The following is a 12,351-nucleotide window of genomic DNA, read 5'->3' as shown; positions in this document are numbered from 1 at the left end:
GATAGCTGGATAATGTTGGGAAGACTATGTTTAACATCAGATGCCTGGAAGTTAGATATCAACAATTGCAAAGAAAATATTTGAAATGTCATATGATACAATGAGGTATGTTGATGCCAAGATGGACCACTAATAAAGAGGCTTTTTGGTGAGACAAAACTGAAAGAATTGTCCAAAAGTTTTGGAATTTTGTTTGAAAAGTCCTATTGGATATCTCTGTCTTACATCTTAGATGAGGAATGAAAAAAGAGAATTTAATGGCTAACTATATGCTATATATCAAGAATGGAAGTGCAAAAGGACTGAGTGACATTCATTGTCATTAATATATAATAACTATATTGGCTGGTGAAGAAACGAGTAAAGACATTCCTGACACAATTGAAACAAAGTTTGTGCACCAGAGACTTGCGTATACACTTTGGTCACTACTGGTAAAGTCACATTATTTTTTTACCCCTAACATTGACTAATTTAATATTTTATTAAAAAAAGGCAAAAAAGAGACTCACATTTGAAATATTGAAGGGAATGACATTAGAGATATGTTAACAGACATATCATAAACAATGACAAATAGTGGATCGCTGAATCATCACGATGACTGTATGACGTAAAAATGTTGCATTTGATGAATAAAAAATGTGCTGCTTTGAGTATGCTATGGATTTTTGTGCTTTGTTGTATTGTTGTTTATTTATGCAATGAAATTAATTCAGAGAAAATTCTCCGTTTTGCTTAAAGAAGAGATAGGCGCAATGTTGATGAGGCAAAAAGAGCTATATATATGCTTTTTGCTGATTGTTCTTTGGATGCTAATGCGTTCTAATCTAAAAGATGTGATGTGTGAGAACATTTGCGCTATTGAGAGGAGATTATAATATACTTTTGTGGATTCTTGTTTTATATGCTCAAAGTTCATATTGGGCCTCATTTTTTTGTGCTTCCGAGGTAGACAGGGGGGCCTCGGGACACTCGGAAAGGTGGATACAATTATTTTGGCATCACAGCTCGAAGAACATCTGAAGGTAGGTGCTATATAGTGTTATAATTCGAGATAGACAGGTGCTATACAGCGTTCCACATGCATCATGCAGATCACAACATACACACAACAGTGTATTATCGAAGCACCAACATTAGAATGCCGAAAGGTAGATACAAGTGTTTAAGCATCACAGTTTGAGGAACATTGTGGTATCGTTCGATGGGCTTATGATAATGCTCAGGTTCGGAGTTCATATGCATCATTTACGTCATAGCATGCACACAACAAGTTATTACTATTTACTAGTTTCCTTTTCTAAGCACCCCATGGTTTGGCAACAAGATGAAGCCGCCCTTGTCGTTGTGTTACGATTCCAGGGGCCTCGTTCATTTGCAGCTCCTCCCTCGTCAATCCACCAGGCAGCTCCCAGTCGAAGCGGCTCACCAGGTTCGCCAGCGCCAGCTCCAGAGCAGCGACGGCGAAGTTTTGACCGGGGCAAATCCTTCGGCCTGCTCCGAACGGCACGTACCGGACATCGTTGCCCGTGAAGTCCAATCCGCCGTCCGCGAACCTCTCCGGCCGGAACTCCTCCGGCGACTCCCAGCTCCGCGGGTCTCTGCCCATCGCCCACGCGTTCACGAAGACGCGCGCCTTCTTGGGGATGCTGAACCCTTGTATACTGCAGTCTTCCAACAGCTCGCGCGGGAGCAGCAACGGGGCCGGAGGGTGCAGCCGGAGGACCTCCTTCACGACTGCTTTCAGATACGCCATCTGGCTCACCTCCGCCTCTCTGATCAATCCCTCCCCGCTGCCTCTTCCTCTTCTCACTTCGTCTTGTAATTTTCGCATCGCTCGGGGACTCCGGATGAGCTCCGCCATGGCCCATTCCAAGGTTACGTACGATGTGTCGGTACCGGCGGCGAACATGTCATGCACAAGTTAGGTTTTGTTAGAAAATAAATAGATAAACAAGTTGCTTGATTGTTATTAACATATCCCCCTTCCTTTTATACAGGTTAGAAGAGAGAATTTTCCTCAACAGGTTAGAGGATTTCTCTAACAGAGTAGAGAGATTTCCTCAAACAGTTAGGGAACCCGCAAGATGGTGCTCCGATCAAGGAGGCGAGCTAGAGGCTTCGTAAATGAGTCGGCCAATTGATCAGCCGTATGAACATGAGAAATACGAAGTTGATGGCGGACAACTTGATCGCGTACAAAGTGGAAATCGATAGCAATATGTTTCATACGGGAGTGGAATACCGGATTAGCGCACAGAAAGGTAGCTCCAATGTTATCACAATATATTGTAGGGGTGGAATCGATGTTGAGTTCCTGGAGTAGATTTGTGATCCAATTGAGTTTTGCAGTGGTAGCGGCAATGACACGGTATTCAGCTTCAGTTGTAGACCGGGCGACTGTCTTTTGCTTCTTAGAACTCCAACTGATTGGATGAGCACCAAGGAAAATAATATACCTTAATGTGAATGTTCTATCATCAAGTTTACTTGCCCAATCATCGGCAAAGGCATGAAGACAAAGTGGAGAGTGTTTACGAAAAAAGAGTCCATGATTTAGGATCCCTTTAAGATATCGTAGAAGTCTCTTGACCGCAGACCAGTGTAGAGTAGATGGTTGATGCATAAACTGTGATAATTTGTTGATAGCAAATGAGATGTCTGGATGCGTGAGAGCTAAGTATTGTAAAGAGCCAACAACTTGGTGGTATTGAGTGGGTTCCGTAGCAGGACTTCCATCCGATAATTTGAGAGAACCACTAGTAGAGATGGGGGTTGTAACTGCATTTGCATCCTGCATGTTTTTCTTTAATAACAAATCTTGAATGTACTTGCGTTTGTTAGGATTGGAGCGGCACTAAGAGGGGGGGGTTGAATTAGTGCAGTGGATTAAAACGTCGGTTTTGATAAATCTTTCGTACGATACAAATCGAACTCGGAAGTACTTAACTTGAAAGCGTATTCGCAAAGTTGTGCAGCAAAGGTAATGAGGAAATAAAGCAAGTAAGAAGGTTTGCAGTAATGTAAATAGCAGTAATGAAATGCAAACCAAAGATTACGCCGATTTTAAAGTGGTTCGGTCAAATGACCTACATCCACTTGCGAGGCCCCTCTTCGATGAGGCTCCTACCTTCCATTAGCAAATCTCTTGAAAGAGAAGGGTAAATACCCCTCTTACAACTTTCTTTACAAACGGTTCACTCTCTTACAGATTTTTAGCAAGAAAGAAGGAGGTGAACACTAGCAAATTGAAAACAAGACTAGCTAGGACTTTTCTAAGACCTTTCTCTCAATCAATTGCTTCTCAAAAAGTTCTAATCTCAACTGAGATTTGAGGGGTATTTATAGGCCTCAAGAGGATTCAAATTTGGGCTCCAAAATTTGAATCCTCTTTGGTTCCCGATGCTGGAAGTGCCACCGCCTGTCACTGTCAGACACTGACAGTGGACTGGTGGTGCCACGGCCACGCCAAGCGGTGCCACCGCCTGTACTATTTCAGCTCACTGGTTGGGCTCCAAACTTGGCCCAAACCAGTCCGAATTCGAGCCCAATTGGCCCCTACTTTAACACCTAATCCTAACCCTAATTAATGTGCTAACTACGAATTTAAAGACATTTCCTAAGCTATTACAAAGTCCGTAAGTCAAGACTTTTTCTGGCGAGCTTCCGGCGAACTTCCGACGGTCTTCCGACGAACTCTCGGAAACCATTCTGCGGACTCCCGGCAAGCTCCTAGACTTCACAATTTGATCTTGGCGAGTTCCAACGAGCTTCTTCGGCAAGCTCCGATCTTTCTCGGTGAGCTCCGCGAACTTTCAACGAACCTTCTGGCGAGCTTCCGAAAAACCCTTCGGCAAGCTCCCTACTCATTCTCGGTTAGTTCCGGTAGCAATCCCGACGAACCTTCGGACTTCCGTCGAACTCTCGAACTCGCAACAAATCCTTCGCGCTTGACTCCACTTTGTTTCGCTTTATGTCTTCATCATTATCGTAGTTAATCCTGCACACACAAGCCAAAACTCTACTCCGATTTAGACAATTATTACAATGCGAATTGACATTCTGTTGCCCGGCACGTCATTGGTTGGCGCTTCGTCCTATTCTTCGGCGCATCGTCCTCTCTTGCGGCTTTTTGCCCAATCGGCGGTTGACCTCTGCAACCCCGATATCCTTGGTGCAATTCCGCTCTTGGCCCGATGCCCGACGTCCGAAGTGTTCTACCATCCAATATCCTAACGTGATCTCCTCCGGCACAACGTCAATTCCTCATGCGTTTATTGTCTAATCCTAATTGAGTAGACCTACATCACTCAAAATACAGTTAAACATCTAAACACAATCAATTAGTTTCATCATCAAAATCCGAGATTCAACAATCTCCCCCTTTTTGATGTTGACAACTAATTGATGACTAATGGAGTTAACCTTAACTCCCCGGAGTTTAACCAAACTCCTCCTATCAATATGCCATTGATAAAACACTTGGATTATCCCAAATCCAAGCAACATTCATCACTTGTTCTGATAAACATTTAAACCATCATGCAAATATATAAAATATTCAATTTAATGCATGAAGTCATCAATATACTTCTCCCCTTTTGTCATCAACAAAAAGGAGAAGTTCCTACTCTTATGTGTTTAGAGAAAAAAAGTTTCATACATTACATGAAAAATATAGTATCAAATTTTATCGTCATGCAATCTAGCAATTAAAGATGTGTAAGTTTAGCATGTTTGCTTTTCTTGAGATAACAACTAATTGTTTCTCTTTAGACTACAAGCTAGCAATTTTCATGATATGCAAGTTGCAAGCTTAGCAAATTTTTGCTTCCTTTGCAATGTTTGAGCTAGCAATTTTGCTTCCGTAGCATGTTTTGTATTTTGAGATAGGCAAGATAGCACATTTGCCATTTTTGAGATAATGATCATAGCAAATTTTACATCATGCAAGGTAGCAAATTTTTGTGATGTTCAAGATAATAAGTTCTTTCTTCTCTTTTGAGAAGTGCTATTTTTGCTTCCTTTACAAAGTACAAGCTAGCAAAGTATTTGAAAAAGTGAGCAAGTTTTGCAATATACAAGCTAGCAAAAATTTCGAAAGCAAATACAAGATAGCTTTCTTGTGTAAGCTCATGATTCTTGCTTCCTATTGCAATGTACAAGTTGCAAGTTTTGCTTCTTGTGATAGGCAAGATAGCACTTTTGTAAATTTTTTTGTTTCTTAAGATAGGCAAGCTTGTGATGTTTAAGATAGCAAGCTCTTTCTTCTCTTTTGAGAAGTATCATTTTTGCTTTCTTTGCAAAATGTCAAACTACCAAAAGACAATGTTTTACATGAGGCAAGCAAACAATTTAGCAAGTGTTACATTTGCATCTTCTCTTTAGATGTGCATGAAAGTAAATAACTTTTTACATTTTCTTGACATTTCAAGCTAGCAAATTTCGGTGATGTTCAAGATATCAATTTCTTCTCTTTTGAGAAGTGTAATTTTTTGCCTTTTTCTTGAATTGTGCTAGCAATCTATCTCCCCTTTGTTATTGTCAAAAAGAAGGGAGAACTCAATGGCTAAAAATTTCAACCATTCAACAAGCTAAATATGCAAAGAATTCATGAAAGATATCAATAAGGATCAATTCGTGAATACCAAAGATATGATTCATGGTTTATTAAAATTCTTCTTAACAAGTTCACGATCAAGATTCATTTGAAAAGATATAGCACAAAGAGCAACTTGAAACATTATTATCAAGATCACATTTTAAAATATTCTAAATATCAAGATATCAATATGACACACTTCATTGAATTCTTAGAAATCAAAAGACAAGTTACACTTCATTTGAAGAATTCCTTTTTGATAAATGGAGGGAGCATAATGAACGATCTTGATTTATAAAGAACTTCATGTTATAATTATCAAGATCATGATTTTAATAATTATTTTCTTTAGCAAAGAATCACAAAAATACTTTATTTTTGCATAAGAAATCTCATTGTATTATGATTTATAAATTCTTTCTCTACACATGAATCATAGGAGATATAATAGCAATGATATCATGATTCATTTGGTAATAAATAGCAAGGAGAACAATTTGTTTCATGCATAAGAAATCTCAATAAGATCACATTTCACAAGAAATTTCAAGTATCAAATATCAAGTAATCATCATGTTTCTTTTAAGTCAAGAAGTCAAGGGAAAGTTCATGATTCGGTTAAAACAAAATTTCATTCAAGTTAATTAAAAAAATCATAATCAAATTATCATTTTTGAGATTCATAACATGAATAACATTATTACTATTTCATCAAAATCAATTTCGAGATTCACACAATATCATGAAATCATTAATCTCGATAAGATGGGAAAAGTATTTTCTTTTTAAGTGATTCTTTTAACACATAAAAAAAAATCATTCATAATTCAAGTGATTTACAAGATCTCATAAATAAATTTATCACTTGTATTTCATCAAAATCGAGAACTCTAGAGATAGAAAATGATTGAAGCATTTAACATGATTGAAGCATAATTCATATTTAAAATGTATCTTATGTCGTAAATACGAATCAAGCATTTGTCAAATCTGAAATCATCCTCAAAATTATATTCAATAAATTCATATATGACAAACACAGATTTATTGAAAAATCAATAAGATAGAAGATTACTTTTCATTTTTATAAATTTCTATTCATGTGATTAGCATGCCTTTTTCATTTATGTCAAATCAAAACATACATCATTTTTAAAGCCACTTTTATGTCAAATCAAAAACTACATCATTAAGCATGATCATTATGCATTACTTCAAATCAAACATGATTTCATTTATTTTCAAAATATTTATCATGATAGAGCATATAAGCCAAAGAAACTACTAAACATAAAAATATATTCATCAATGATTGTTTCATTGAGTATAAAGTAATTTCAACCAAAATCATTTGTTATTTGTTATAGTCATACATTTTTCTTTTTAGGTGAATCTATCTTTTCATGCTTAGTTTGCATACAAAAGTCGTGCATCATTTTCGAAAGCAACTTTTATCATGGTATAAATTGATAATCCATAAATCGTAAAAGATCATTATGAAAATCTTCAATAATCAATAAACTATAAATTACCCAAAACTCATCATCATCATGCATAGCTTCAAAAAATAAATTTATTAGGCATGATATCATATTTCATAAGATATTTTTAATCAAAATCATTTTGTTTATCATAAACATACAATTTCATGATTATTTTCAAAATTACTAGAATGATAAGCATGATTTATAATTTTTTATTTTCATGTAATTAACCCTAAACTAAATTAAAAATTACTCATGAAAAGTATTATGTAATTTCAAAATAATTCAAGAGAGTTGAGTTACTTACCTTGTAGTCGAAGCTTGTCAAAGCCCAATTCGCCGTTTCACCTTTGGAAGTTCTTGATTCATCCTTGGTTGCCTTCCTCTTCTTTGGCCTCTTCCTCCGTTCAAGTTCATTATTTATTTTAGATTTTTGTTTAATGAACTTATTAAGATTTAGTGTCCGAAGTTCAAGTTCATCATTGTCCTCATCACTTGAGTCATCGCTCAAGTGGTATTCATTTGTTCGGAGTTCCAAATCCTTCCTATTCTTTGGAAGGTGGTTCAAGTGTTGATTGTGTTCATCATGTGCATTGCACACCATTTCATATGTCATCAATGAGCCGATAAGTTCTTCAAGTGGAAAAATATTTAAATCTTTTGTTTCTTGTATTGTCGTTACTTTTGATTCCCAAGCTTTAGAAAGTGATCGTAAAACTTTACTAATAAGTTCAAAATTCGAGAAACATTTGCCAAGAGCTTGTAAACTATTGACGACATCCGTAAAACGGGTGTACATGTCAACAATGGTTTCGCTCGGCTTCATTCGAAAAAGCTCGAAATCATGCATTAAAATGTTAACTTTCGAGTCTTTGACTCTACTAGTTCCCTCGTGCGTGATTTCTAAGTGTTCGCCAAATATCAAAAGTCGTTTCGCACGTTGAAATTCGATTGAACTAATTTTTGTCCAAAGCACAAAATAAGGCATTCATAGCCTTTGCGTTTAAAGAAAAATACTTCTTCTCCAAATCCGACCATTCGTTCATCGGTTTAGAGGGAAGTTGAAAACCGTTTTCAACGATATTCCATAAATCCAAATTCATAGAAATCAAGAAAACTCTCGTTTGAGTTTTCCAATAAGTGTAGTCCAATCCGTTAAACAACGGTGGACGAAAAACCGATAAGCCCTCTTGAAAGCCATGAAGAGCCATTTCTCTCGGGTGTAAATCCGAAATGAGAAATACCGGGCTCTGATACCAATTGTTAGGATTGGAGCGGCACTAAGAGGGGGGGGGGTGAATTAGTGCAGCGGATTAAAACGTTGGTTTTGACAAATCTTTTGTACGATAAAAATCGAACTCGCAAGTACTTAACTTGAAAGCGTATTCGCAAAGTTGTGCAGCAAAGGTAATGAGGAAATAAAGCAAGTAAGAAGGTTTGCAGTAATGTAAATAGCAGTAATGAAATGCAAACCAAAGATTACGCTGATTTTAAAGTGGTTCGGTCAAATGACCTACATCCACTTGCGAGGCCCCTCTTCGATGAGGCTCCTACCTTCCATTAGCAAATCTCTTGAAAAAGAAGGGTAAATACCCCTCTTACAACTTTCTTTACAAACGGTTCACTCTCTTACAGATTTTTAGCAAGAAAGAAGGAGGTGAACACTAGCAAATTGAAGACAAGACTAGCTAGGACTTTTCTAAGACCTTTTTCTCAATCAATTGCTTCTCAAAAAGTTCTAATCTCAATTGAGATTTGAGGGGTATTTATAAGCCTCAAGAGGATTCAAATTTGGGCTCCAAAATTTGAATCCTCTTTGGTTCCCGATGCTGGCGGTGCCACCGCCTGTCACCGTCAGACACTGACGGTGGACTGGCGGTGCCACCGCCACGCCAAGCGGTGCCACCGCCTGCACTATTTCAGCTCACTGGTTGGGCTCCAAACTTGGCCCAAACCAGTCCGAATTCGAGCCCAATTGGCCCCTACTTGGGTTATAGGATTAATACCTAATCCTAACCCTAATTAATGTGCTAACTACGAATTTAAAGACATTTCCTAAGCTATTACAAAGTCCGTAAGTCAAGACTTTTTCTAGCGAGCTTCCGGCGAACTTCCGACAGTCTTCCGACGAACTCTCGGAAACCATTCTGCGGACTCCCGGCAAGCTCCTAGACTTCACGATTTGATCTTGGCGAGTTCCAACGAGCTTCTTTAGCAAGCTCCGATCTTTCTCGGTGAGCTCCGCGAACTTTCAACGAACCTTCCAGCGAGCTTCCGAAAAACCCTTTGGCAAACTCCCTACTCATTCTCGGCTAGTTCCGGCAGCAATCCCGACGAACCTTCGGACTTCCGTCGAACTCTCGAACTCGCAACAAATCCTTCGCGCTTGACTCCAACACTTTGTTTCGCTTTTATGTCTTCATCGTTATCGTAGTTAATCATGCACACACAAGCCAAAACTCTACTCTGATCTAGACAATTATTACAATGCGAATTGACATTCTGTTGCCCGGCACGTCATTGGTTGGCGCTTCGTCCGATTCTTCGGCGCATCGTCCTCTCTTGCGGCTTGTTGCCCAATCGGCGGTTGACCTCTGCAACCCCGATATCCTTGGTGCAATTCCGCTCTTGGCCCGATGCCCGACGTCCGAAGTGTTCTACCATCCAATATCCTAACGTGATCTCCTCTAGTACAACGTCGATTCCTCCTGTGTTTATTGTCTAATCCTGATCGAGTAGACCTGCATCACTCAAAATGCAGTTAAACATCTAAACACAATCAATTAGTTTCATCATCAAAATCCGAGATTCAACAGCGTTGTGATAAAAGGAGACCGGAAGATGTGAAGGTAGCTTCGACGCCCAGAAAGTAGCTCAAGGGTCCGAGATCCTTAAGCGAGAATCGAGCTGCCAGTTGTTTGATGAACGCTTGGATGCTGATGGGATTGTTGCCTGTGACAATAATATCATCCACATATACCAGAATATACATTGTGTTTCCATAATGATGTCGCAGAAACAACGAAGTGTTAGATTTGGAGTTAAGAAAGCCGACATAAGTCAAAAATGAGCTAAGTTCAGTGTACCAAGCTCTCAGAGCCTGACGAAGTCCATAAATGGCTTTCCGAAGTTTGCAAACATGCTGTGGATACTGAGGATGAGTAAAATCGAGGGGTTGTTGCATAAAAACATCTTCGGATAGAGATCCCCGTAGAAAGGCATTATTAACATCCAATTGTCGTAATTGCCAGCCTTTAATGGTAGCCAGACTCAAGATAAGCCGGATTGTAGTGGGTTTAACAACAGGACTAAACGTCTCAGTGAAATCAACCCCAGGTCGTTGATGAAACCCTTTGGCGACCAGGCGTGCCTTATATCGGGCAATAGAGCCATCTGGGTTCCGCTTAATTCTAAAGACCCACTTACACCCGATGATGTTTTGTGAAGGATGGAAAGGAATGAGATCCCACGTTGAATTATGGAGGAGGGCATTATATTCCTCACTCATGGCAGTACGCCAATGCGGAGATTTTTGGGCTTGATGAAGGTGGTGGGTTCAACGTTGGGGGATGAGGAATTCATGATAGCTTGTAGGTTAAGTACCTGACGAGGTTTAAAAATACCATGCTTAGAGTGAGTGGTCATAGGATGATTAGAGACGACAGGGTTGGGACGTGATGTTGGGTGAGGATCTGTGACACAAGTCGGGTCAAGTGGAGACACGTCAGGGGCACTTGGGCAAGAAGGAGGTAAAGAGGATGGTTATGTTTCGGAACATATTGCCCCATCAATTGGGGAAGAGTGGAATGGAGTAGGAACAGAGGAAACAAGCAAGTGTTGAACTGGAGTGATATAGTGCGGATCAGGAGGGGAGGAAGTAGACGAAGTCATGGGAGGCTCGTCTGATTGGTCCGAAGGTATACACTAGTGAGATAGTGAAGTGGTCTGTATGGCAGGATATGGAAGGGTTTGGAAAGGAAAGTTAGACTCAACAAAGACAACGTGACGTGATATGAAGATTTTGTGAGTGTGGAGATTATAGCAGCGGAAAGCATTATGTTCAAGTGAGTAACCAATAAAGACACAAGGAGTAGATCGGGATGTTAACTTATGAGAGGCATAGGGACGTAACCAAGGATAATATAAACAATCGAACACTCGGAGTTTACGAAGGGGGTTTGTGAAATAGTGTGTCAAAGGGGGACTGGTATTGTAGAACTAGTGTAGGCATTCAATTAATTAGGTAGACAGCAGTTTGAAAGGCTGTTGTCCAAAAAGTTGAAGGCATGGAAGCCTGATGTAGAAGTGTGAGTCTAGTTTCTACTATATGCCGATGTTTGCGGCGGAACCAACTAGTTGTTAGGATCGAGAGCACTAAGAGGGGGGGGGGGGTGAATTAGTGCAGCGGAAATCTTACAGCGATTTTAAAAACGAAAGCTGCGTTCGTCCGATAAAAAATGATTTCGATATAAAAGCAGAATCACAGTGCAGTTTGCGTCTAAGCGCAGTTTTGCGTCTAAGCACAGTTTGCGTCTAAACACAGTTTGCGTCTAAGCGCAGTTTGTGTCTAAGCACAGTTTGCGTCTAAGCGGAGTTTGCGTCTAAACTCAGTTTTACGTCCAAACGCAGTTTTACGTCTAAACGCAGTTTTACGTCTAAACGCAGTTTTACGTCTAAACACAGTTTTGCGTCTAAACGCAGTTTTGCGTCTAAACGCAATTTTACGTCTAAACGTAGTTTTACGTCTAAACGCAGTTTTGCGTCTAAACGTAATTTTACGTCTAAATGTAGTTTTGCGTCTAAAAGCAGTTTTGAACCTTGAAAAGCATTTTACGTAGAAAGCAACTTGCAGTTATAAATGGAATCCGAATGTAAGCGTAAACTGCAGTGTGAAGATCGTACGAAAACACGATTTACGTTTGAATGCAGATTCTGAAAGATCAGAGCTTAGAAACTCGTTCGTAAAGGCGCAGAGGGCAGTAGCAATGTAGGAGGTTTGCAGTAATGATAAAGTGCTCAAGGTAAAAGCAAACTAGAGATTTAGAGTGGTTCGGTCAGTCTTGACCTACTCCACTTTTGGCTTCCTCCTCCGACGAGGTCACCGATGTCAACTAGCTGCCTTCCTTCAATGGGCGAAGGCTAACTGCCCTTTTACAGTTTCTCTCCTTTTGACAGGCTCAGGAGACAACCTTTACAGATCCTTTCTCTCCTCTCTTTACAAGTCAAGACTTGAAGAACAGAAGGAGGAGAACTTTAGGACTT

General features: G+C 39.5%; 1 protein-coding gene across 1 annotated transcript; it reads right to left on the bottom strand.

Moving 5' to 3' along the window:
- Positions 1-1,120: 1,120 nt before the first annotated feature.
- On the bottom strand, positions 1,121-3,305 carry LOC135632454 (cytochrome P450 71A1-like). The gene has a single exon (XM_065141055.1). The coding sequence runs from the start codon at positions 1,913-1,915 to the stop codon at positions 1,304-1,306; it is 612 nt and encodes a 203-aa protein (XP_064997127.1). The 5' UTR covers positions 1,916-3,305; the 3' UTR covers positions 1,121-1,303.
- Positions 3,306-12,351: the final 9,046 nt, after the last annotated feature.

This window comes from Musa acuminata, chromosome BXJ3-3 (assembly GCF_036884655.1).
Source record: "Musa acuminata AAA Group cultivar baxijiao chromosome BXJ3-3, Cavendish_Baxijiao_AAA, whole genome shotgun sequence".
NCBI classification, from domain to species: domain Eukaryota; kingdom Viridiplantae; phylum Streptophyta; class Magnoliopsida; order Zingiberales; family Musaceae; genus Musa; species Musa acuminata.
This window is presented reverse-complemented; position numbering and strand designations above follow the sequence as displayed.